The 24582-nt window shown below is 35.4% G+C and overlaps 2 protein-coding genes across 5 annotated transcripts; one reads left to right on the top strand and one right to left on the bottom strand.

Moving 5' to 3' along the window:
• Window positions 1-2: 2 nt before the first annotated feature.
• On the bottom strand, window positions 3-7673 carry ALDH3H1 (aldehyde dehydrogenase 3H1). Of its 2 annotated transcripts, none has more exons than XM_022040737.2 (10): window positions 7235-7673; window positions 5058-5126; window positions 4878-4974; window positions 4567-4773; window positions 1912-2027; window positions 1714-1818; window positions 1452-1624; window positions 1260-1350; window positions 827-976; window positions 3-421 (listed from the first exon to the last, which is right to left on the bottom strand). In XM_022040737.2, the coding sequence occupies exons 1-10, from the start codon at window positions 7454-7456 to the stop codon at window positions 188-190; spliced, it is 1464 nt and encodes a 487-aa protein (XP_021896429.1). In that variant the 5' UTR covers window positions 7457-7673; the 3' UTR covers window positions 3-187. The 2 variants fall into 2 exon arrangements, with proteins under 2 accessions (XP_021896429.1, XP_088064089.1); XM_088207963.1 differs by lacking the exon at window positions 7235-7673 and adding an exon at window positions 5466-5504.
• Window positions 7674-13531: 5858 nt separating this feature from the next.
• LOC110813506 (putative L-ascorbate peroxidase 6, chloroplastic/mitochondrial) lies at window positions 13532-23428 on the top strand. 3 transcript variants are annotated; one of them, XM_088207943.1, is made up of 12 exons: window positions 13532-13879; window positions 14033-14173; window positions 14614-14734; window positions 14806-14906; window positions 14997-15084; window positions 17504-17571; window positions 17650-17736; window positions 21280-21354; window positions 21439-21516; window positions 21591-21695; window positions 22774-22848; window positions 23147-23428. In XM_088207943.1, exons 1-12 carry the CDS (start codon window positions 13637-13639, stop codon window positions 23309-23311), a joined length of 1347 nt encoding a protein of 448 aa, XP_088064069.1. In that variant the 5' UTR covers window positions 13532-13636; the 3' UTR covers window positions 23312-23428. The 3 variants fall into 3 exon arrangements, with proteins under 3 accessions (XP_088064069.1, XP_088064080.1, XP_088064075.1); XM_088207949.1 differs by lacking the exon at window positions 23147-23428 and adding an exon at window positions 22995-23096 and having other exon boundaries at window positions 13535-13879; XM_088207954.1 differs by lacking the exons at window positions 22774-22848; window positions 23147-23428 and having other exon boundaries at window positions 13533-13879; window positions 21591-21725.
• Window positions 23429-24582: the final 1154 nt, after the last annotated feature.

Raw genomic sequence — 24582 nt, 5'->3', positions numbered from 1 at the left:
AATTCTATTTCACCATCATAATTTTTCTTTTTATTTCCAATTTCAGAAGAAGATGCTTATAATCAAATTCTATCAATGACTGTAACAAGAACCAACAATAAATACATGCTGAACCGAACGCGTCCTTTAAAAAAATTTACAAAGAAAACTTAACACTCCAGAGAACCCCACATTAGTGCTTATAAACCTAAGCAAATCCGAGCAGGGCTCGGATTATGCCCATTATATTCCCACCAATCATAGCCTTAAGCAATCTTAGCTTCCCATCTGTATATGGTGGATACCTGATGGCTGCATCGCCGGCAAGACTTCGATATAGAACTGCTTTTTTATGACTGAAAGCATCAAAGGAGAATTTCCCATGGTATGCGCCTATACCACTCTCCCCAACTCCCCCGAATGGTAATGTGTGCACTGCAACCTGCACCATCAAGTACACATCATATACTCAGCTTCCAAATTCAAAAGGAAAAGCAAACAGAAAAAGTTAAAGTACATAAAATCAACTTATATGAATTATTAGATGCTGGACAAGATTATGCCATTATGTTCAACTTGAAATCCACACTATCAAATTCACCACTAAATCATGATACCCACGTGAAACTCCATTAAACACACTTATAGATAGTGCTTGAAGTTTTTGAAACTCATCTCTCCCCCATACTTACACCTCTGTTCATCAGCATTACAGCAATTAAAACACAGTTTAATCATGGATCAGCCTCTCGAGCATGCGTATGAATATTGATGTCACCATGCATGTGTCTGATTGTGCATGCAGGAATATGCATCTTTTTCAATAATTTGGAGGAAGTAAAGTTACATGGACAGTAGTGTCGTTGACAACTAGCCCCCCTGCGGAGACGGTCATTACAAATTTCTGCTTCAATTTCTTGTCATTGGTGAATAAATATGCTGCAAGTGGCTTTGTTCCCGAGTTTATCACATCAAAACTGTCTTCCAATTTGTCAACCTGTTCAAACCAAGAAAAAAAAAAAAAAAGGAGAGCACAACAGATGAGCGTTTCTCTCTGTTTGAGAGGCCCATGTAAGATTTAACTTTTTTATTTTGTTAATTTTCTGTCTCTGAGGGAAAAATAGATGCCTAAAATTGCTGAAATGATCTACAACCAACCTAGCGTTACTAGAGACCCAAAGAAAATAAAAATTATGCAGAAACCATGAAGAAGGAAAAATTCAAAAAAAAAAAAAAAAGAAAAAGAGAACTCTTTTGCGACAGACACTTTTAGTACCTACCGTAATAATTGGGAGCAGAGGGCCAAATATTTCCTCAGTCATTATCAGAGAATCTCGTGGGACATCAAGCAAGATGGTTGGAGCAATTCTCCTACAGCCAAAGGTAAAGAAACATTAACCATAAAACAGGTCCATGCACTTGGTTGCATGAATTATAATGAAGTAATGACGTAAAATCAGAAAGCAACTCACAGGTTGGCACTGTCCCTTTCACCTCCATATACAATTTTACTAGAAACCTTATCCTCATCCAAGAGCTTTATCAAGCGAGCAAAGTGATTGGAATTGACAATACGGGATAAGTCCTTTGACAGCAGCGGATTCTTCCCATAAAATGCCTCAAGTTCACCCTTCAGGGCATCCACCTAGAAAGAAGTAACAGCAATTAAAAAAAAAAAAAGCAACGAAACAAATAACTAATTCATATTCTAAGCATATGTACGTGTAACCTTACCACTTTCGGAGCATAATCTTCTGTTGTGATAATGTAGTCAGGAGAAATGCATGCTTGTCCATTATTACAGCCCCATTTCCCTGCAATTATGCGCCGAGCTGCAACCTTGAGAACAGGCAAATGTACATAATCATATTAGGTTGTGACTTGATACAGTATCATAAAGCAAATAAAATGATTTTGATACATGGGCTTTACTTGTAGATTGATGCCCGAGTCAACAACAACTGGAGATTTTCCACCTAACTCCATAACAACAGGTGTCAGGTGCTTTGCAGCAGCGGCCATCACAATACGTCCAATTCTTCCATTTCCTGCAAAGTTCAAGGATTAATTGGTAGTTAGTTCATATTAATTAGATAAAGTTTTCATGAAATCCTGCTTGGACCCAATGCCTATACTGTTGGTACCAGTTTACTTCTATTTTCAAAGATATCCTTCAACCATACAGCTGATTTTCAACTGCTGGTACTGATGGCCTCTATGTTTCCTTTTTTGTTCATCATTACCACGATATTTTAGATATACTTGTCTTGTAAGATGACCCATCACAGGATGATAAAAGTTCATTACAGATTTACATGTAGCCAACAAGACATGCAACGGAAGATATGAGGATTAAAACTCCAGGCCCAGGAAGAACATTAAACAGTCCTAAAATACAGCAAAAATTGACCAAGATCCAATCTCCAAATTGTTATAGGCCCTAGTATTGTGCCATTTGACTAAGCACACTAGAGGAGGTAGAAGAAGAATCAAGGGCTAGGCTGCTAACAGCTAATTGATTAAGTTGTTATGTTTTATTTTATTAATTTATTCCTATATATTGAGTTATGCCCTTCAGTTAGTTAGGGTAGTCAGTTTGGATAGGCAGTTTGTAGCCTTTGAGTTTCTGTCTTGGTATCCTAGCTTATGCATATAACTAAGTCTGCAAGAAATAAAGAGGTCATGCTTCAAAAACGTTTCCGGAGTTCTTTTAGTGATCATTGCATTCTCTATTAAGAAGCCCCTACCAATTGATCCTATAATAAAATCTTGAAACAGATACTAGAATATTTGGTATCAGAACCTTCTAATATAGATGACATGATATCTCCAATGACAATTTGAGAATTTTCTTAAATGTGAATGGTAGGATTCGGTATAGCAACATCTTGAGCAGGAGCAAGACATGGCAGCTTTTGCTGCCTCATAGCAAGTATTTGTAGGTCACCTGGAAGCATATCCAGGAAAGGGGTCTGTTGGATTTGTTCAAACGACTGGGGAAATATTGCTGATGAAAGCAACAATAGAGGAAGGAAGATAGATATGGACCACGGGTGGACACACTAGAATGAAAAACTTAACCAGGCCAAAATTGAGGAGAAACAAGCATAGAATATGCTTTTACTCGTGACCAAAAAATTATGCTAGGTCATCACTGCAAAAAATGGATAGCTGGAGGTTGTGGATGCCACTCATGACTCAGTTGTGCCTTACTCTAAAACTACAAATAATGGATAGAAAATAAGACTTGCAACATGTTTTGACTGTATTGTCAACAATTCTTAATCAGTACAAGAGTTTGCCTCCAACCCATTTTTAACAAAAAGTTAGGAAGGGAATTCGGGTTGTTGGTTCAGAACCGAACTGACCAAATAATTTCGATAGTCCGCTTTTGGTTATCCCTATTACTCAGTTTCGGTCGGTTTTGCCGTCAAGGCATTTTGGCCGGTTAACTAGATACCCGAACCAATCGTCTGCATACCTCTATTTCCTCCGCCTTCGCAGATGGTAACAACTTAGACCCTATATTCAAATTGGAAAGGAAAAATCAAGTTCATCTTGCTAGATCATGTGAAACAGCAATTCACCAGGACGGTAATGAAACAAAAGTATCTTACTACCATTGCAGAAGCAATCTCGTAAGAAAATCCTAGAAACTCTTCCTTTGAACCTTCAAGCTATAAGAAATCTTTGTACTTTTTGAATAGCCAACTAGCCAACATCATTTATTTCCAGTTCGCAATATTATAGTAAGACTAGAATACTATTAACCCCTGATGCCATCCAGACACCGGTTGCTCTTCATGACACAGATGTCAAATAACTCTGCTTCAAACCAGAGCTCTCAGATGTATGGTTTCGAACTTATCAACCCTGCTTTGATTTTTCCAGTTATTGTTTACTTCTTTGGTTTTTTGTAGATACAGACATAACTTAATAATACTCATAATAGCAAGCTACCTTCTACTTGTTAAATTTTGTGAGCAATTTGCAAAGTCCATTACTAGGCTTCAAATTGTACACTACTTATGCTTTAAACAACATCAAATAAAGCATACACAAATGGGGGACTTACAAGAACAAAAATCAATAGACGACAAAGATGGTGCACCAAACCAATTCTAAAGCTGAAACTGGATTTGATCAATCAACTCTCATCTCAACAACCAATTTTTTTAATTTATATATTTCCCTAATTGACCCATATTTCCCGCTTCTCCTTTCCCTGACATTATGTCTTCAACTTGTAGTGGTGAATAATTCTAATGAAACTCTTAAGAACAGAATTATATTAGTTTTCCTAGACAAACTATTGTTGAGAATAACTCAAACTCTTAGGAATATAACAGTAGGAGTCTGACATTCAAGAAACTATAATCCATCTTCTGTTCTACGATATGAGCATTTTCTCAAGAGAAGTGGAGGAAACTGTTTGAAGATTTGAACTTGAAACCAAAATATCAGAATGAAAAAGAAAAGCATGCAATTGCATAAGAAACAATTCATATATAATAGACGACTGAACTCCTTGTAGAAATTAAAATTATTTTAGTTGCTTGATCTTAAGGTTATGCCAGAAGTTAGAACCTGTGTAAAATATTTTGTCCCACTTCTGCTCCAATAATGCAGTCGTTTCAGCAACAGCCCCTTCAACAACCCTTATAGCAGAGCTATCCATATATTCTCCAACCAATTTTGCAAGCAATGAGGACGTAGCTGGAGAAATTTCTGAGGGCTTTAGAACAGCAGCATTACCGGCTGCAACTGCTCCAACTAGTGGATCAAGAGACAACACTGCAAAATAACAGCCGATACTTTGAACAAAAAGAGATTTTGGGACCAAAATATATAATAGTTGTTATAGGACCAAAAACATTATCATCCGGGTGTTGGCATACAAAAAGGATAGTTCCAAGCTGAGATTAACAATACAACGCCCAACGGTTCTGGCACGATTTCAGCTGATGAAGGAAAAGTTGTAATTGAAGTTTTAGCCTGCAACAGAAAGAAACGTGTCGAACTCAACTGAAGTCCATAATTACCAAGACAACATTAGAAGGAAATCTTACAATAGCTACCTTTTCTGGCATCATCCAGTGTTTCAGTTCCTTGAGTGCCAACCCAATTGAGTTCTTCAGTATGGCGACCTACATAAAAACAACCCCACCAATCGACATCAGATGAAAAATTATATGCACTATGTTTCATACAGGTCTTTGATGATAAAAGAATCTGCATATAATACATAATTCGTACTTCGGCTGGTCCTTCCACATCCTTAGTTCCAGACAAGAACCATAGCAACAAATTTCTGTCTCTATGAGATTGCAAATCATTTACTGTAACTATATGAACCGAACTTTTTTTATATTTAAATAAAACAACCTTGCTTTCCTTGTTTCAGACCATGTACAAATTTATTTAGGTAGTTATCTGCAAATCATTCCCAATTTCCAGAACATAGTTGGGTAAAGTGTTTTCCGCACCATTAATGAGTGATCTTCACACATTGAGTTATTACACTCCAGTTTTCGTAGTTGTTTGTAATTCCACCGAATATTCTTTATGGATGAGAGGAACTATCAACACCCAAGTAGAAAGTGGTGGCAGTATGGACAGAAAACAGAGAAGAAGAGAAGGAAGAATTCAGAAGGAAAACTCAAGTTTTCTGCTTCATAAACATCTTAAATATCCGAAACAGTTTGCTGCTTCCAGAGAAACATCCTTTGGTTATTCTCTTTGGGTAGCCTTAAATATTCCAAAAGGAGCTTGTCCACTAATATAAGCTTTGTGAAAAATACAAACCAATGAGACTAAAAACTGAATTAAGGATAAAGCATTTCTTCAAGGATTGACAGAGAAATGTCAACCATTCAACAGAAAGGTCCCAGAAAAGAGGAAAGGGAAGCTATCCTATTGACCAATAGATTTCACATGTGTCTCTTGTGAAGGCAATAAATTCACGGGTCTGAGCCCCAAAGACTCGTCTGAACCCACATATCAGTTGAATTTTGGAGATGGACGATTTGTAAAAGACCAAAAAGTAGGTTACGGAAAGTAAGTAGTTGAGCCATTAATGCTCCTTCTATCTACACATATGCAAACAGTTTTCGGGTTTTGCATTTAAAGAACTCAATTTTCTTTTACCAGTCCACTAGGACTGTCATTCAACTACCTTTTACTAGAACATTACGAAAGCATCAGGATCACATTAAAGTTCATATGAAGACGCCTAGTTTCTTGGGGCAAACACATCAAAGGAAACAGTTTTTTTTTTTTTGTAGTAGTAGTAGTACAAAAGCATTAAATTAGTAATATGACTGCTTAAATGAGTTAAAGGACAATAAAGAAACAGGTGGTTGCTCTCCTTCATTCCAAACCTACAACATGAGTTGTCTTTATTCAAGCGCCACCAAACACTTGGCATATCCTAAGACTTAACCACAATCAGAACCAGCAAGTTATTACAGGAAAAGGATATTTACTAAGACAATTTTGGAGACCAAAAAACTGATTGTGTTCCAGAACATACATATAAAAACACAATAATAAATACACTCACGCACTACAAAAAAATTCGAGGATTAATCAGTCTAAATAATCAATCAATCAAATAACCGTCAATTGCAGAATCAATTTGCAGTCTGTAAGAAGCAATTTAGGGAACAACTTCGGATACCCTGACAAACAGCCATCCGATAACCGTATATAACTGAACGAATAAACAACCAAAATCAAAGATTAATCATTCGTTCAAACATTCGAAAAAATATATATATGACTATGTTCCACAATATACACACAAATAGACATAAATAAATACACACACATGTAAATAAACAATTCATTGATTAATCAATCCAAAGAATCAGTCTCTCCGCAGAATCAATCTGCAGTCTGTACGAATTTCTTCATCAAACAACTTCCGGTACGCTGACAAACCGCCATACGATACTCGCATATAATGAACAATTAAAAAAAAAAGACAGAAATGAAAATCACATCCATAGACATCCACCTATATATGCTCACACTTTTTTCCGTCATAATTGATTCGTGTTACGTAATGTATTAAAAGAAAGCACTTAAAATCCAATTGTTCATATCACACAATCAAAAGCCAAGAAAGTACGTCCCTACGGTTAACGAATACGTGCGCATGTTACTGTATATATATATATATATCAATCAATGTGAAATAGATGTTTGATTATGAACAGATATAACTTATTCAAAGACGAGCAGAATCGCTGACCTCGTAGAGTATGGATTCGAGTTCAGGCTTGGATAGGTCCTCACGCAGAGCAGCGACAATCTCTGGTTCATGATATTCGCATATCTTCAACAGATTCTTCAGCTGAGCCACTCGCCAATCGTAGCTCCGTGTCCTGCCGGAGGCGGCGGTGATTCTCAATTCCTTCATAAGCTCGCTCGCTTCATCTGCACCGAATACTTTCATCCGCACTTCGCTTCCCATGCTGGAGACTGCCGCCACGACCGTATAGACACAGGGAGAATGTATGTATATGTGTATGTCGACGGAGATATATATAGATGACGCGTAACTTTCTCCTTTCTAGGTAAATTATCTGGACAGAATCGCTTGTATTCAATAATTTTACTAGCGTTAGTGGTTGGATTTTTGTTATGGATTTGAGAGAATCTGTTGCGCCAAATCCAAGAACAATTGGGCAATGAAAACAACAAAGAAGACGATTGGCCCACTTATAGAAAAAAAAAAAGACGATAACGTCTGTACGTAAGTGGGCCGGCGCGTTTGCGTTCTCACGCGGGATTGTGATTTCACCTCGCTCATTGCTTTTGCCAGTGAACTCCACGCGATCAAAAGCGCGTGAATCTTTTGAGGTTAGAAAAAAAAAAAAACTTGAAAGATAATCTGTAATCATTAAAATGGACAAATAAAATTAGAATTTTTTTAAAATCTCAGCAATTAATAAAAATCTATTTTTTATTTGGATAAAAATCCGATTTGATATTGGGAACGGACGAAACCGGTATCCGGTCAACATGTTGAGGTTTAGGTTTTTCTTGCTTTTACGTTAGATATTCAATTATGTACTCTATAATTACGTATGAATAAAGTGATTTTTTGCTATACAATTAAAAATATTTTCTAATTTTCATTTGAGTTTCAATTAATATCTATCTGTACTCTCTAAATAATTCTAGTTAATTAGTGTGTATACGGACATAATTGAATGTTAATAATCTTGTTTTACACTCGATATAATTATTTACACAATCTAAATAATTAATTTAAATTCGGGTTGAACGTAACTTTTGGTTAAACCCTTTAATTAAGTCAATAATCTTAAATTTAATTAACTTTATTAATTAAACATTAATATTCTCTAATCAACATACTCAAAATCTATAATATATATATACACTTTTAGGTTAATATATATCAACTTGAAGAGAAAGCAGAGTTAGATTTGAATTTTTTTTTTGTTATTTATTTTGTTATTTTATCTTTTTTTTTTTATTTTTTTTAACAACAACAATAACAATAATAATAATATTATTATTATTATAATAAAAATATCATTAGTTGCGGAGAAAATTAAGTATTTTTACTTGAATTTTTTACTAGCTCTTTCAATATTTTATCATTATTATTGTTTGAGCATATAAAATTAGAGTGTGATAAAATTCGTTGATACTCTCTTATTAAATTAATTTAATGCATGAGTTTAACTTCTTTTTGAATTTCTTCATTATTAAACTCTTTCAATATGTAATTATATATTTAGTTTATTATGCGTCTATTTTACCACAAGGAGTGTTGACTCTTTGGTTAAATTTATGTTTATTTTAAAAAAAATTATGTCCAACTCTCACGTTTTTATTAAGAATGAGTTTTAAATGTAATATTCAGGTCCTAAAATCAACTTAGGATAATCATTTTTATTTATAAAAGTTATATAAATAATTATTTTTATTTCATTTTATTTTTATTTAAATTATTAAAAAAATAAAATATGGACGAAATTGAAAATAATTTTTTAAAAAATGGGTGAAATTTTAAATAAAAGATGTATTTTTGAAAAAAAATTTGAAAACATGATGTAAAATCACAAAAAGAGAAAATTCAGCCACGTGGAATGACCCAATCAGCTGCCACGGCGAACCAGAGCATGCTGCATGGCAAAACATGCTGACATCAACGCCATGCAGGCAATCCGCGCGCCTGGTGATCCGATAGCCCCGATCACGTCCCGTGCACACGGACAGCTCAGATGCATTTCCTCTTTAGACGCGACCAGACGGAAGAGATCAATTGCGATGAATGATCCAATTCGACCATGTAATCGGTGTAAACAGGTAACGATCAGACAGCTCTCCTCGCTCCACGTCGACACGAACAAACCCTCCAAATCGACGCGAGATGAGTATTTAAACATTACATCTCTGGGAACCCTAACCCTAGCCGCACCTGCCCTCGCTAGAGAAAAAGAACAAAACGCTAGAGAAGGAGACCGACCATCGACTGTCGTTGCAACGGAACCCCCGCTGATCGCCAAAAAATGTAAAATTTTATCGTTCACGCTCGGAATTTGATTTCGAGTCTCCCTGTGGCCATATCGGAGCAAAAAAGACAATGGATAAACCAAAAATCACGAACAAAATTCGACGGAGTTATCGTGGCCAAAATCCTAAAACCCATTTGATGAGCCCCTTCCCATTTTTTGTGTCACAAAATTTTTCGGTCATTGTGTTCACTGTCCTTTTTTTGTGCAGATTAGACGAAGAAGAAACTTCAGCCGCGAAGGAGAATCGGTGAAACTGCCGCACTAGGAGACCCCTCTGCCGGTAGATTCGATTTCTTTTGATTTTATGGCCAACCAAGGCCCCCTAACATGTTTTTTCATAGGAATACATATAAAATCGACTAAAACTGACTAGGTCGAAGCAAACCGTCACCGTGGGCAGCAGAGTCGATGCCGGAACACGGCGGCGTTGCCGTGTCAGAATCATAAAATTGGTCAGAAAGGATTTTCAATGCCGATTTTAAATTTTTGAGATATTTTTAGGTACATGACGAGTATTCTGATTCCCGCAAGAAAAATTCATAAAATCCGGAACCCATTATGAGGTGTAGTAGAGAGTACGACACTTTGAAATACTAATCCATGTAATAATCTCTCACTTTATTCTCTATTATAGTAAATTGAGGCTTAGTGATGGATAATTTTGTGTTTTGTGAAAATTAAAAAAAAATCTAAAAATAATTACATGTCACTAATAGAACCGAAATCGGTTAGTTCATGTTTGTTCTGATTCCTTGTTTATTTTTATATACTACCTAAATTACTTACTATTATATTGTATGTATTTAAATTGATATGGTCTTATCGATTATTTAGTTATTTGGTTTCTCCTGCATTGTTGATTCGATATTCTGGTTATTTTGTTATTCAGCTATATTAAACTATATTGGTTGCTTAAGTGTTGTTTAAATTAATCTATGAATATCAAATGAGATGTTGGTATGCGTTGGTGGTTGTTTGGATGATAAGAATCTGTATAAATAAGAACTTGTTGGGTATCTTAGGAACGGGTGTACGAACCTGGTACATAAAAAATCCTACTGTGGATATTATTTCAGTCGGACGAGGCTGAGAAATCCCACACCGGAAGGGTTTTGGAATATAGAGTTCACTCTTATATTGGACAAGGTATCGAGACGATGATGTTTTTGGTACTCATTACCGGACGGGGTATGTGGACAGCTGAGTTAATTGTTAATTTTTGATACTAGGTCCATGAGTATAGAAATATCTCTATGGACCCTCATGGGTCCCAGTAAGTAACTTAAAAACGAAGAATTACTGATTCTATGCATGAAAATAAAGTGTCATTTGGACATTTATCTTAATATGTTGATTTTGAAAAAAATTGTAACTGTAAGTATCGAATATAACATTTTAAAGTCAAAATTATTTTCTTAAAGTAAACGTTCAATTAGTTGTTTTTTTTTATTTTTATCAATATTCGATTTTTAATATCAGTAATTAGTATGATATTCTTACTAAACTAGTATAACTAGCTATTTTATTAATTATTTTAGCTAAAGAATACCAAAATTCATATTATGATCACCAAGAAGGTTGTGAATAAAGGTTACTTTTAGAGTATCTATTTATTTATTTTTATCATTTGTCATTTTATAAACCAATGTAAAATGGACATTTCCGTAACTATATTTGACATTTTAATTTACCGTGTAAGAAATACAAACTCTAACATTATTATTTACTTTCGCATTTAAAATATAAATTCATTTTATTTAAATTCTAGGTTATTACACTAAATATGCACTTTATAATTTGTTATAATTTGATTTTTAAAAAATGGTATCCATACTAATGTTTTAATTTTGTAAATATATAAAATAAATAATTAAAAATATACAAAATACACGTAGATTGACTTAAATTATATAATAAATACTTATAACTAATTTTAAATAGAAAAATAAAACAAAATGTTTATGATAATTGAATGTCCTTTTTTTTTTCCCCAAATCAAATTTATTCTTCTGCTTTTCCATCAAATAAATTCTTGTTGTTGCAAAATTAAAAAAAATATATATAAAATTATGTAAGTACCCACATAAATCATATCATGCAGTGAGGCTTTTTATTGCGTGTATGTATATATATATATATATATATATATATGTGTGTGTGTGTGTGTGTGTGTGTGTGTGTGTGGATGGTGCAAATATGTAGTTGTTATTAATGATCAATGGACACTTGGGGCATGTGAGTTAATATAGGAATTAATCTGTGCACTAATTTGCATGATCTTCTCGCCAACTATTATTGATTTGGATAACTTTGTCGGTAGCTATTACTGATTGATTGCAGACAACTTACTTCATTAAGTTTGGACAAATTATTTTGATTTGTTATTCTTCATTAATTATATTGTATACAATATATATTAAGAAATTATTTGATTAAATCATTCGGTTATATTCCATATAGTTCTAAATACTATATACTATATAATTGGATGACATAAATCCCTAATTAGATTTCGTCAAAATGTATCGATGGAGTACATCGTGCTAACATTAATATTTCCTGCTACGATAACTTTATCAGAGACCGAGAATGAAACGTATCTGGAGAGCTTTATAGTAAGAAAATTAGTAGTCGTTCATTTTTATTGTTAAATACTTGTTATTGAATAATTTGTGTGTTTGAATTTCTAATATATTTATCACGAAAAAAATAAATAGCTGACGAATTTTAAATTCTTATTGTAATTTGATCTTCATGGACATGCTCGTGTGACAAGTGATATCCGTCAACTTATCACGTTCGATTTTACGGGAGTTTCTTAATCCATTATATTAAAAAATTAATTTTTAATTAAATCAATCTGACCAATTAATCTATTAAATTTCTTCGGTTAAATCTGACTAATTACAATTTTTGTTGAACAACTAAATTATTTTCTCCCGCAAGATTCGCGGGACGGTTACAAATCGGTTGCCTATTTCTAGCCAAACAAGTGACGGAGAATTCCCCGCTGTTCTCGTCTGCGCGGGCCCCACGTGACTACTATTTAATTTTTAATCTACGAGCTTCATCAGTTATCAGGTGACAGTGCGGCATTTGTACCTTTGTGCAGTCTCTCTCTCTCTCTCTCTCTCTCTCTATGTAACAGAGCTGCCTTTCTAATTTAATACCTGCTGTTTGGAAATTCTATTGGGTGCTACACCTAATATTTATTTAATTATTTTTACATTATACTTTTTTATTTGTGTAACTTTTTTTAATGAATTGTCGTATTAAATTAGTTTTATATACAGGAAAAAAAAATAGTATTAGTTGAATTATAAAATCAATAATTTTTTTTGAAAAGCATAGGTTAAATGATTAGTGATGGATGATAGACAAGGTAAAATAAAATTATATTTGAGAAAATAAAGTACAAATTTTAATGTTTAAAAATTAAAATAAAATTGAGATTGAGTCAGTAAAAATCAGTAATTAAGTAAATTAAGCTTCTAAATTATAATATTTAATTAAAAATTTTGGATTAAATTAAACTAAAAATAATTAATCTCCGAGTAATTATATAAAAATATATGTATTCCGATTCAAGTTTTTTCTTTTCCTATTTGCTACTGATGGGTGATTGAGACTAGTGTTGATTAATCTACTCTCTTAATATTCTTTACTTAGCGGCAAAGAAATTTATTTTTTTATATATTATATTTTATATTAATATTTTTAAAAGAATTTTCAACCATCCATTCATTTTGGTCATGAAATTATTGGTATTAAATTAAAATTTTATAATAATGCCACGTGTCATCGGTCCCACCTTTTCGAATCATGAACCTTACAAAACACCACTGATAAAGAAGGGCAAATCCTTGCAGATAATAATAATTAAATGGTGATTTCAATGGAAAAAAATAATTTAAAAAATTTACTGTACCACCAACCAATAAGAGTATTACATATTTAACACGAGGATACTCTGCGCCACATCCGGTTAGGGAGAGCAAGGTAAACGCCGGATCCAAACAAGGCCTTAAATAAGGAGTGCTCGGACTATGTGGAGCTGGTTGGTTGTTGGGCCTGAGGGTTAATCCAATCCGCAACAAAAGGAGATGATCCAGATGGCAGGGCATGTGTCTGTCACGGTCCCCATTCCACCATCGCAGCCATCATCACCACTACCGCACATGGCGTCTTCTCTTGGCACCGTCGCTTCATCACGCTTACTCTCCTCCTCTAAAGCCAGACTCTGTCTCTCCTCCTCCTCCTCCTCCCCGTCTATATCTACACTCTCTCTTTCGTCTCTCAGATGTCTCTCTTCCTCCCCTCTCATTTCTCGTCTCTCTCTCAATCAGGTTTCACCTCTCATTTCTATTTTTCTATCTCCCTATCTATGTTTATATTTGTGATATTTGATTGTTGTGATCGTTTCCTTCTAGAATACGTGGTTATGGTTTATTCATTTGCTTTGCTTGCTTATTTGTATTTATTTTTGGTGATTTTGGAAGAGATCTTTTGTTAACGTGAGCAATGGAGGTTTTAGCACTGTGGCTACTGCGAAATCTGCAGCTTCTGATCCCGATCAGTTGAAGAGTGCCAAGGAAGACATCAAAGAGCTACTCAGGACTAAGTTTTGCCATCCTATCCTGGTATGATTTTAATTTGGTTTACATACAGTCTACAATAATACACAAACATACTACATGTGCATGTGCTTTTTAGGTGAATTGAACCAGTAATTGATTCGCGAGGTTAATAATTTTGCATTTGATTATTTTCTTTATAATCTTGTTCATGGGATTTGCCAGCTTTATATTCTTAATTTTCTTGTTTAGTTTAACGCTCTTCGGAATTGCATAACAATTCTAATCTTCGAGTACTTTTCATTCTTTCCTTACTTCTTCTTGGAAAAAAAAAAAAAAAACCGAAGACCAGCTCCTTGATAACAGTACTTTGTTTTCTTAGTTTCCTTACTGTAATATGTTGGACTTATCTTTTCCTGCTGTTGACTGGAAGATTCGAGGAGTAGATTGCAGGAGCTTGTTAAGAACTGAACTGTTTTATCATCTGAAATAATTTTGTACCACAGGTTCGCCTGGGCTGGCATGATGCCGGTACATATAACAAAAACATTGAGGAGTGGCCACAGAGGGGTGGAGCTAATGGGAGCCTTAGATTTGAAGTTGAACTAAAGCATGCAGCCAATGCCGGTAATTTTTTGACTTTGATATATTATGTGGGTTGGCTGATCCTGCTCTGACTCGGTAGCTGGCTTTTTCAGGTCTTGTGAATGCATTAAAACTAATTCAGCCCATCAAAGATAAGTACTCTGGTGTCACATACGCAGACTTATTTCAGTTGGCCAGTGCCACTGCAGTGGAGGTTCTTATTGTTCCAATTCTTAGATATATATCTGTAGCATTAACTTCTTTTGAACAATTAAAGATCTACTGGTGAACCTTGTTTATTCAGGAGGCTGGGGGTCCAAAAATCCCCATGAAATATGGAAGAGTGGATGCATCGGGGCCTGATCAGTGCCCTGAAGAAGGGAGACTTCCTGGTTAGTGAACCATATTTTTCTTGATGACATGTAGTTTGACAAATTCCATCTTGGTGTCCTTGTTGATTCTGCTGGATCATTACAAGATCATGCTGCCACCTGCTCACATAAATTAGATATTGACATTTGAAACATGCTAAGCTCCGTTCTAAGTAGAATTACATCAACAGCACAAAAGTATCATATTGACATGTCATGACCATGCATATTAACATAGTTCATAGCTCTGGTGTTTCATGTGATTTTTGCTTGATTATCTTTGCTACTCTAGAATAAATGAAGAACACATCTGTCTTTTCAGAGTCTTCAGATTACAAGGCTAACTTTCAAATCATTTACTTAGTCATAGAAGAATTAAGAGAGCATTTGGTTTCCAGCAGGTAGGTGTTGATTAATGAAGCATTAAGCATGTTTGCACCTAAGGATAGTTCTAGCAGTTCTCATTTTCTAGAGCCACAAGGCCCTGTTGCTTATTCCACGACTATTATCTATAAGATCCTTGTTCATTTTTGGATTAAGTAGGGAGGAACGAAGTTGAATTAACACGCAAATAAAGGATTGAGTTTTTGTTTTCCTATGTATTCGAACTATGAAGAGTGCCAATGGAGTTTACAGTTGGATGCCTTACATGGTCGATATCAGTTGTCACAATCTTACTTATGTGTAGGTAATGCAGAATATGAAGCTCATGATAACTAGAGAGAGAACCTTCTAGCGAGAGAAAGAGAGGGCGAGTGTGTTGCTTAGGTGGGCATGGAGTAGGAAGGTAAAAGGGAAAAAGGGTAGGTAGATTGAAGAGGAGGAAGCAGGAAGTTAGGTCGGCCACTCGGGCCGACTAGGAGGGGGCGGAGAATATGGTGGCACACCGAAGGAAGTTCCTAGTAATAGATAATAAATCTTTCGATGTGGTCTGTGAGGGGCAGAAGATGGAAGGTATGAGGATTAGTGAGAGCGGAAGAGGATTCTGGGTATGAATCTCGTTGGAGAAAGAGGAGGAGGAGTGGTTAATGGATGCCTTTGAAGACTTCTATCGAAGAAATGTAGGGAAGACATGGGGAAAGCATACGACAAGTGGCGCTGGGACAAAATCAAAATGGGAGATTCCTTGTGCTAACAGGGGAGAGAGGGCGAGCAGTGACGCAGGAGATTTTCAAGGACATGCATTCTATTTCGATCTTGGGTCAAACTAGTTTTGTTATTTGAAACATGAGCATGCATATGGTGTGAAGTAGATGGTATCAATATGTACAATAGTGTGAATGTTGCTGGAGCATATATTGTTTTCATTGGGATCCTTGATTATTTCTATACGTTAGCTTTTATTGAGTTCAAGTTTTATGTATTTTGTGTTTCTTCTGGATAAATTAAACAACTAACTTCTTAAGATAATTTATTTTATGTTTAGATTCTTAGTTCCAATTGCCTGTTGATCGTTATAACTATGTGAGTCCCCCGAGATGCAAGTGTTATTCCATTCAGATCCTCAATCATCTTTTTTTAAAAAATAAAAATGTGAATCAATATATTAACAAGCACTGAGAAGATGTCAACCGTATAAAAAAAATTTACACATTATCAAAATGTCAATAATATCTCCACAATCCTCCAGAGAATATCGAGAATGACTCAAAATAAAAAATTCAAGAGTTTGAAATCATCTATTTCTAATCCTATCAAAATTCCCTACATCATTTACTCCTTCAAAAACTCTTTTGTTCCTCTCATTTCAAATTATCCTAAAGATGGTAGGTGGGATAAGCTCCACATTTTTCCTCTGCCCACTGATATCCTTACACGTCCATATTTCATCTCTACCCGAATCTGCCACCACCCAATTGATACCGAATAATCGTAAACAATAGACCATAGTTTCTATGCAATCGGGTACCATAGAAAAACATGATTTACAAAGTTCTGCAATCTTTTTACACAAGTAGCACCCATTCACCATAGTCATTCCCCTCCTTATCAATTTAAAAATAGTTGGGATGCACCCTCTTATTGCCTCTCATGTAAAGAAAGTCACTCTGAGAGGGACTTTAACCTTCCATATTTGTCTAAAAAGGAAAACCAAAACCAGAGCATTCCTGCTTAGTCAGATGCTCGTAGAATGATCTGACCAAAAAGAATCCTGTAGTAGTAGGACTCAAAAGAGGTTGATCATTGCTGCTGTCCGAAGTTATGAGAGACAAAATAGTTAGGAGATTCTCATACTCATAATCTCCCAATCGTTAAGGTTTCTCAGCATATTTATTTGTCAATCCTTTTTCCCTCTCGCTTCTTCTCTAAAAGAGTCACTGATTATTCTACAAGTGTCTTTTATAAGTATGCTTTTATTTGTTTTAAGTTTTAGGTATTTTTATATTTATTCTGGTTGTCTTTGGCAACTAAGCTTTTTATATGTTCATTTTATGTTTAGATGCTGGGCCTCCATCGCCTGCTGATCATTTGAGAGAGGTTTTTTACAGAATGGGATTAAATGACAAGGTAACTTAACAATCCAGTGTCTTTTTGTGTTACACTAATCTGCCTTTGATATTTACCATGGAGATATATGGTCTGCAGGAAATAGTTGCATTATCTGGTGCACATACCCTTGGAAGATCCAGGCCAGACCGTAGTGGTTGGGGAAAACCTGAAACAAAGTATACGGTAATAGATCAGATTTTTTTTCTCTTAAATTGGTATATTTTAGATTTTCTGATTGAAAAACAGATTCCGAGCTCCCTTCATGCAATTTGAATGGTTACTTTTTGGGGATAAAAAACATGGTTTGAGCTGCTAATACATTTTTTTTTCCTGTTAAACCTGATAGAGGAACGGAATCTCTGGTTCTGATACACGATGAATGCTAGTTATGGTAGCTCTTGGGTTTGTTAAAGTTAGTTGCTCGTTCAGAAAAGAATTCCTATTTTGCTTTATTTCCTCACACTTCAAGTGTTCTTGCTCAGTTACTAGGAGTTCTCGCTATTATAACCATTGGAGACAGATAGCCTTACTAATTGTTAATGCAAGCAGACAACTTGATGATTTCAGTCTTCACCTCTTATTTTCTTCTAGAAAACAGTGTTTTCCCCACCCCTTCAAAATTCTTATATCCTCTGGAAAATACCCAAAATTTGCTGCAGGAATTTTGACTTGCAACAGGTTCATTGTCCTGGCACATGGTTAGTCAACAGAAATCCCATGAAGTTAGTTTGTGTTTATTTTATCTTTTCTACTGGGCTTCGGTGTAATTTAAGTACCAGATGAAACAACTGCTATAATCTCTGTACTCAGTCTAGCAAAAAGTTCTGTTACCTTTACCATAAGCTTACAGAGAAAAGCACCAGCAAAGACTGTAAGCATAAATAAAAAAATTGTCTAGTTCAGGGCAAAAAAACAGTGTCTAAGTGAAGGTAGTTGTAACTTCGGGGGATTTATACCATCTGATGGCATGAAATGAGCTCAAGAAGCCACCATCTTTAGGCAGTTTGGGTTTGCGGTCTTTGGTGGAAACTAATGAGACACTGCAAGGTACTTGGTTATGGAGGTGTATGATAGAGGAGGGAGCATTTTGGAGAAGGATCATTGCAGCTAAATTTGATATTAATGAGAGAGGGTGATTTACCATAATGGGGTCAAGACCTCATGGAAAGAGTGTGTAGAAAAAGATCGGGGCAGATCAAGAAAAGTTCCAAGCACGCATCAGGTGGAAGATTGGGGGGGGGGGGACAAAGTCAAATATTGGGACGATAAGTTGATGGAAGGAGGTATACTCAGGACTCAATATCCTCAGATCTTCGCTATAGCTCAGTAGGAAGATGTAAAGATTAGTGATTCTTTCATGGAAGTGAGAGGGGAGAGAAGGAACAGCATGTTTTTGTTTCAAGAAATTTGAATGGTTGGGGGATAGATGAATATGAGAAGTTGTTAAGTACTCTTTCACTCGTGACTTTGGATGGTAGCAATGATAACCCTTAATAGAGTTTTACTAAGAATGAGTCTTTCACGGGCAAGTCTTACTACAAGCAGTTGTTCAGGCATGAGGAAAATGGTATTAGATTCCTAAACAGACAAATCTTAAAGGCAAGAGTTCCACCCTATGTTTTGTTTTTTTACATGGGAGGCCAACAGGGAATGCATTTTAACAATTGATAAGTTGACGAGACGGGACCAAATTTTGGTGAATGCTTGTTATCTTTACAAGAAAGAAGGAGCAATATAACCACGTATTGCTCTAGCGTTGAATGGTTCACGAATTTTGGACCATGGTTTATGGGCTTTTGGACATTAGTTGGGTGATAGCTGGATCTGTGAGAGATGAAATTCGGGCGTGGATGGGCATCAGGGGATGGAAGAAATAAGCGGATTTAATACCACTTACTATATTTTGGCGAGTGTGGAAGGAGAGGAATTAAAGGGCTTTTGATGAGGTAGATGATGTGAATGAGTTTGACGTACTTAAGAATAGATTGTTACAGATACTTGATTTTTTGTTATTGGTCATTCTCCAAAGTCGATGAAGGATTTAGGGGACCTTATTGGCACTTTGATAAGCATATAAATTCTTTTGTATATTGGCTGACACTCCCTTAGTGCCCATATTAATACTATATGTTACACTTTTTATTTTAAAAAAAAAAATCGGGGGATTTATACCATATCTTTCTCAATGTCCAGCTTGTGTATTGATTGGATGATCATAAGATCTTGGACCTCCAGTAGTTTGAGTTATCCAGGGCACAATACTCTTCATTGCTTGTTAGTTTTTTGTCCTCTTAAGGTTAACTATAAAATGCCTCCTTCATCACCTCGTGGTTCGCAATGTCAAGTCATTGTCTGTCAGCAGGCATATAGTCCATGTTAAATAAAACACTTGATATTGACACTCTTTTAGTGAAACACATAACTCTTAAGGTTCCTCAAGTTGCTAGGTAGAGTTGGACTCTCAATTGCACCAAAAAAAAAAAACTTTTTGTGCTTAAAACAGCGAATAATTAATGCGAGTTAGGTGCATTGATGAGGTTTATTTTTTATGCTTGTTGCTAGTAGATGATTTTCTCGTTTGAACAGCAAGAACTGCAACCTAGATATTACTAATACTTTTTCAGAGAAAAGGAAGACATTTTTTTAGCAAAAAATAAAAGAAGATATCCTTGTATGTTTATTTTATTGGTCATTTCAATATTGGTCCCTTTGTCTGGAATGGTACCTTGGCATGAGAAATAGTTAGAGCCTCAAGAATATGATGGCATATGTTCCTTAATGTTAAAGGTGCAGAAAGTTAGACCATTTGGTTTCCTATACAATGTCATATTGGTACTAAGTAATTCAAGAAGCCATTTCCTGCCTTCATTAGCCAACTTGGCAGGCATGTATTCCGTTACAGATGGATATCAAGGACTCAAGACTTGTTTATCTTGTTTTTGTAATAGAAAATACTTGGTCTTTAACACAATGTCTGGATTGGAGGGAAGTGGAAGGAAAAGAAATCAAATAAAGAGATACTCTCTTTTCACTTGTTTGACAAAAAATAATAATTAGTAAAAGAAAGGGGGAGAGATGACGAGTGTCCTTTCTTTTTCCCTTAAAACTCTTGACTTTTTCCATTCTTTTTAATTGAGGGAAAGAAAGGGAAAGGAAAGGCTTAAACAATTTTGAAGAAAACATTTCTATTTATTCTTACTAACTAGTAGTTAATATAACTAATCATTTCATTAACTTTATAAAGATAAACAAATAAAATCCAATAATCTTTTGTGTTGTTTTACTTTTAAAAATTTTAGTTATCTAGGCAAGAAAAATATTTTTCATTTTTTGTTTCTATAGAAACCATTATTTTCCTTAGCTAATTTCTAAACAAACATAGTGTAATGTTAACTTCATATGAGTACTAATCGCTTCTTGAATATGAACGGGATCAATCACTAATTATTTAATCACTTTTGTTAGTCCTGTTAATTATCTTTTGTGGTTTAGAGAACTTTCTACCTGTGCATCATAATCAGGAAATTTTATATACATTTTGTCATGTTTTATTCAAACATTATTTTTTGTTCTGTTAATTCTATAGGCAAGTGATAAGTTACCTGTTTTTGTTTTGTTCAATCTTTTTTGACGGAGGTCAATGAGGGGGATAGTTTATGCTTCTTGTAGTTAGCTGCAAAATTGCTATAACCATGAAAAGAACTAAAACAATGTGTTGAATGACAGAAAGATGGGCCCGGAGCACCAGGAGGACAATCCTGGACAGTGCAATGGCTGAAGTTTGATAATTCCTACTTCAAGGTTTGAACTTAACAGATAGGCCATTTTCATAATTGATTTCTCCGTTTCTGATTGCAAATTGTTTCCTTTTTTTTTTTCCTACAGGAGATTAAAGAAAAGAGGGATGAAGATCTGCTTGCATTGCCAACTGATGCTGTTCTCTTTGATGACCCTTCATTCAAGGTTGGGAAAACTTTTAAATCACAGAGAAATATGGAAACATATTTTTTGGAAGCTAAATGTTATGTTGTCTGCAGGTGTATGCCGAGAAATATGCTGAAGATCAGGATGCATTCTTCAAGGACTATGCTGAAGCCCATGCTAAGCTCAGCACCCTTGGGGCCAAGTTTGATCCTCCAGAGGTTTGTAAACTGTAGTTCTTGTGTCTTGTGGTTTGTGGATGATGCCCATGAAGTGCTACCCAAACTACTTAATCTATTAGTTAATTTACTTAGAACTGATATTTGGAAAAAACTGTTTTTGTAGAATAGATTTGAAAATGTATAGTTGTTCAATCAATGAAAATTCAACTCCAGATGAATCCAAGTAAAACTGAAAGATAATCGAATTTCAGTTCCACTTGGAATTTACTTGGAGTTGAACTCTTTTCTTTAAATTTTCATTCTCTTATGATAGAGCTAAAAATATAATTCTTAATGAATTCAACAGAAATAGTTTAATTGTTCCAAACATACTCTAGAAGAGAAAGAAAAAATTGTCCATAAAATTGTACATAACTCAAGTGTGACCCAACTTGGTCTATTGTATATCCTTTTTCATTTGTCTAAAACTTGAGAAGACATGAATCATCTTCAAACATTTGTTACTAGTGTATAAAAAAAACAAGTACTATGAGTGGTTAATGTATATAATAACAATTGTGGAAGTGTATTACTGGCATCTCAATGGTAGAAATGAGTTCACATTTCTAGTGCTAAAAACTTGAAGGTGTAATATTTTAGGGTACTATTAATTATTTATGTTAACTGCACATCAAGGCATCTAAAGTAAATATATCACCTTCCTAAAAAAAAGCAAAAAATAAATAAACAAACAAAGCCACTTGGCATAGTTTTTGAGGAAGTTTGTTAATTTATTTTTTTTCTGGAATTTGTTAATTTCTTTTAACTGTAAGTCAAGGATCGATTAGTTGAATTGGATGGTTGCATCTGCCAGTAAATAAGTAGTCAGTTTTTTCTCTTTCGATTTGCTATTAGCAGTCTAATTGCTCATTAGCATTGTTCTTGTCAATATATATGATGTTAGAAACGTCAATATATATGATGTTAGAAACATGTCTTGTTTTCGTCTATTGAGGTAACAGCCCCAAAATTATGACAGTTTTTCTTCCTAACTTATAAATTTGCACGATTAGATTCAACTTAAGTGAATTTTGAAATTGGGGGCATGAAAAACTGACTGTTTGATTTGGTGGTTCAGGGTATTGTACTAGATGATGGTCCTACCAAAGCTGCACCAGAAAAGTTTGTGGCAGCAAAGTACTCATCTGGAAAGGTTGTAATTAACAACTTGTTTCATAATATCTTTCCAGTTATTGATTCTGAATGGTTCCTTACATTTTTCTACCTGAAAGATTTCTGTGGAGGAAACGACGTTTGTGCAAAATGTTCATCTTCTTTACTCTTCATGGTTTCCTGCAGGATTAAGAAACAACTTTGTTTTCATGTGCCGTGTCTTTAAATAAATCAGGATGAGGCTATTTTCAAATCCTGTGATTCACATCTAAAACTTGGAAGTCTAAATGAACAAGAAAGGAATAAAATTCAACGAGTGTTCCCTATTTGAATTGCAGAGAGAGCTGTCAGAAGCAATGAAACAGAAGATACGGGCAGAGTATGAAGCAATTGGTGGAAGCCCAGATAAGCCTCTGCAGTCCAACTATTTTCTAAATATTATGATAATCATTGCTGTTTTGGCCTTATTGACATCTCTTCTTGGGGATAACTCCGGTTTTTGAGCTTCATAGAAAAAATATTATTGCTTCCTTTTGGATCATTAAACCATGATATGGCATGCAACAACTGATTTATGCAATTGATAAAATTGATAACCTCAGGGTTAATTTTTTTTCCAAGGGGAACCGTGTAGCATCTGCTTCTCTATTTTTTATCTGGTTAATAGGTTCTAATGCAATAGCTCAGCATTTCCTTATATGAAGCTGGAATTTGGAACCTTGATTTGAGTATCAATGATCTGTCGGTGGCAACAGTATTGACTTTCTCCCTTTCTCCTGTTCTTTAAGTTCACCTGTAAGCGATCTTTCGAACACAGTCCATAGCTCACTGCACATATTTAATTTGGTATGTGTTCAATCCTTGACAAAAGATACCCTGCAGTTGAGCAAAACGTCGGGAAGGAGGACTTGATTTTTATCTTTTGGTCGGGAGATGGGGGTGCGGGGGGGAGGGGCGGGGGCCCGGTTGGGAGGGAGGAGAGAGGGGACCAAGCTGAACTCATAGGGCAATTGCTCAGAAGAAGCTCCCGGATTTTGCATGGAGACTTACTGATTAGAGAGACCACCATCTGGCCTTACTCCTAAAGCTAAGACCAGCCAGGGCATCAGCACACACGTTGCAGTCTCTCATTGAATGGCAAATGTTTGCGTGCTCCAAGCAATCCATACTCGTAAAGCTAAGATCAGCCAGGGCATCAGCACACATGTTGCAGTCTCTCATTGAATGGAAAATGTTCGCATGCTCCAAACAATCCATAAGGGCACGGCAATCATCCGATGTCAGCTTCTGGTGATAAGTGTTGTCAAGAGGACATAGGTTTTGCCAACAATAAAAGCCGTTGCATGAATCATATTTGGTACCATGACTAACATAACAGATACACAGTTACTTAGGTGTTGAGGGAGGGGAGAGGGGACCAAGCTGAACTCATAGGGCAATTGCTCAGAAGAAGCTCCCTGATTTTGCTTGGAGGATTACTGATTAGAGAGACCACCATCTGGCCTTACTCCTAAAGCTATGACCAGCCAGGCGTCAGCACGCACGTTGCAGTCCCTCATTGAATGGCAATTGTTTGCGTGCTCCAAGCAATCCATACTCCTAAAGCTAAGATCAGCCAGGGCATCAGCACTCATGTTGCAGTCTCTCATTGAATGGCAAATGTTCGCATGCTCCAAGCAATCCATAAGGGCACGGCAATCATCCAATGTCAGCTTCAGGTGATAACTGTCGTCAAGAGGACATAGGTTTTGCCAACAATAAACGCCGTTGCATG

This window comes from Carica papaya, chromosome 1 (genome assembly GCF_054855325.1).
Source record: "Carica papaya isolate Zhongbai chromosome 1, ASM5485532v1, whole genome shotgun sequence".
Taxonomy (NCBI): domain Eukaryota; kingdom Viridiplantae; phylum Streptophyta; class Magnoliopsida; order Brassicales; family Caricaceae; genus Carica; species Carica papaya.
Note: the sequence above shows the minus strand (reverse complement) of the source record. Positions and strands in the feature narration are given on the sequence as shown.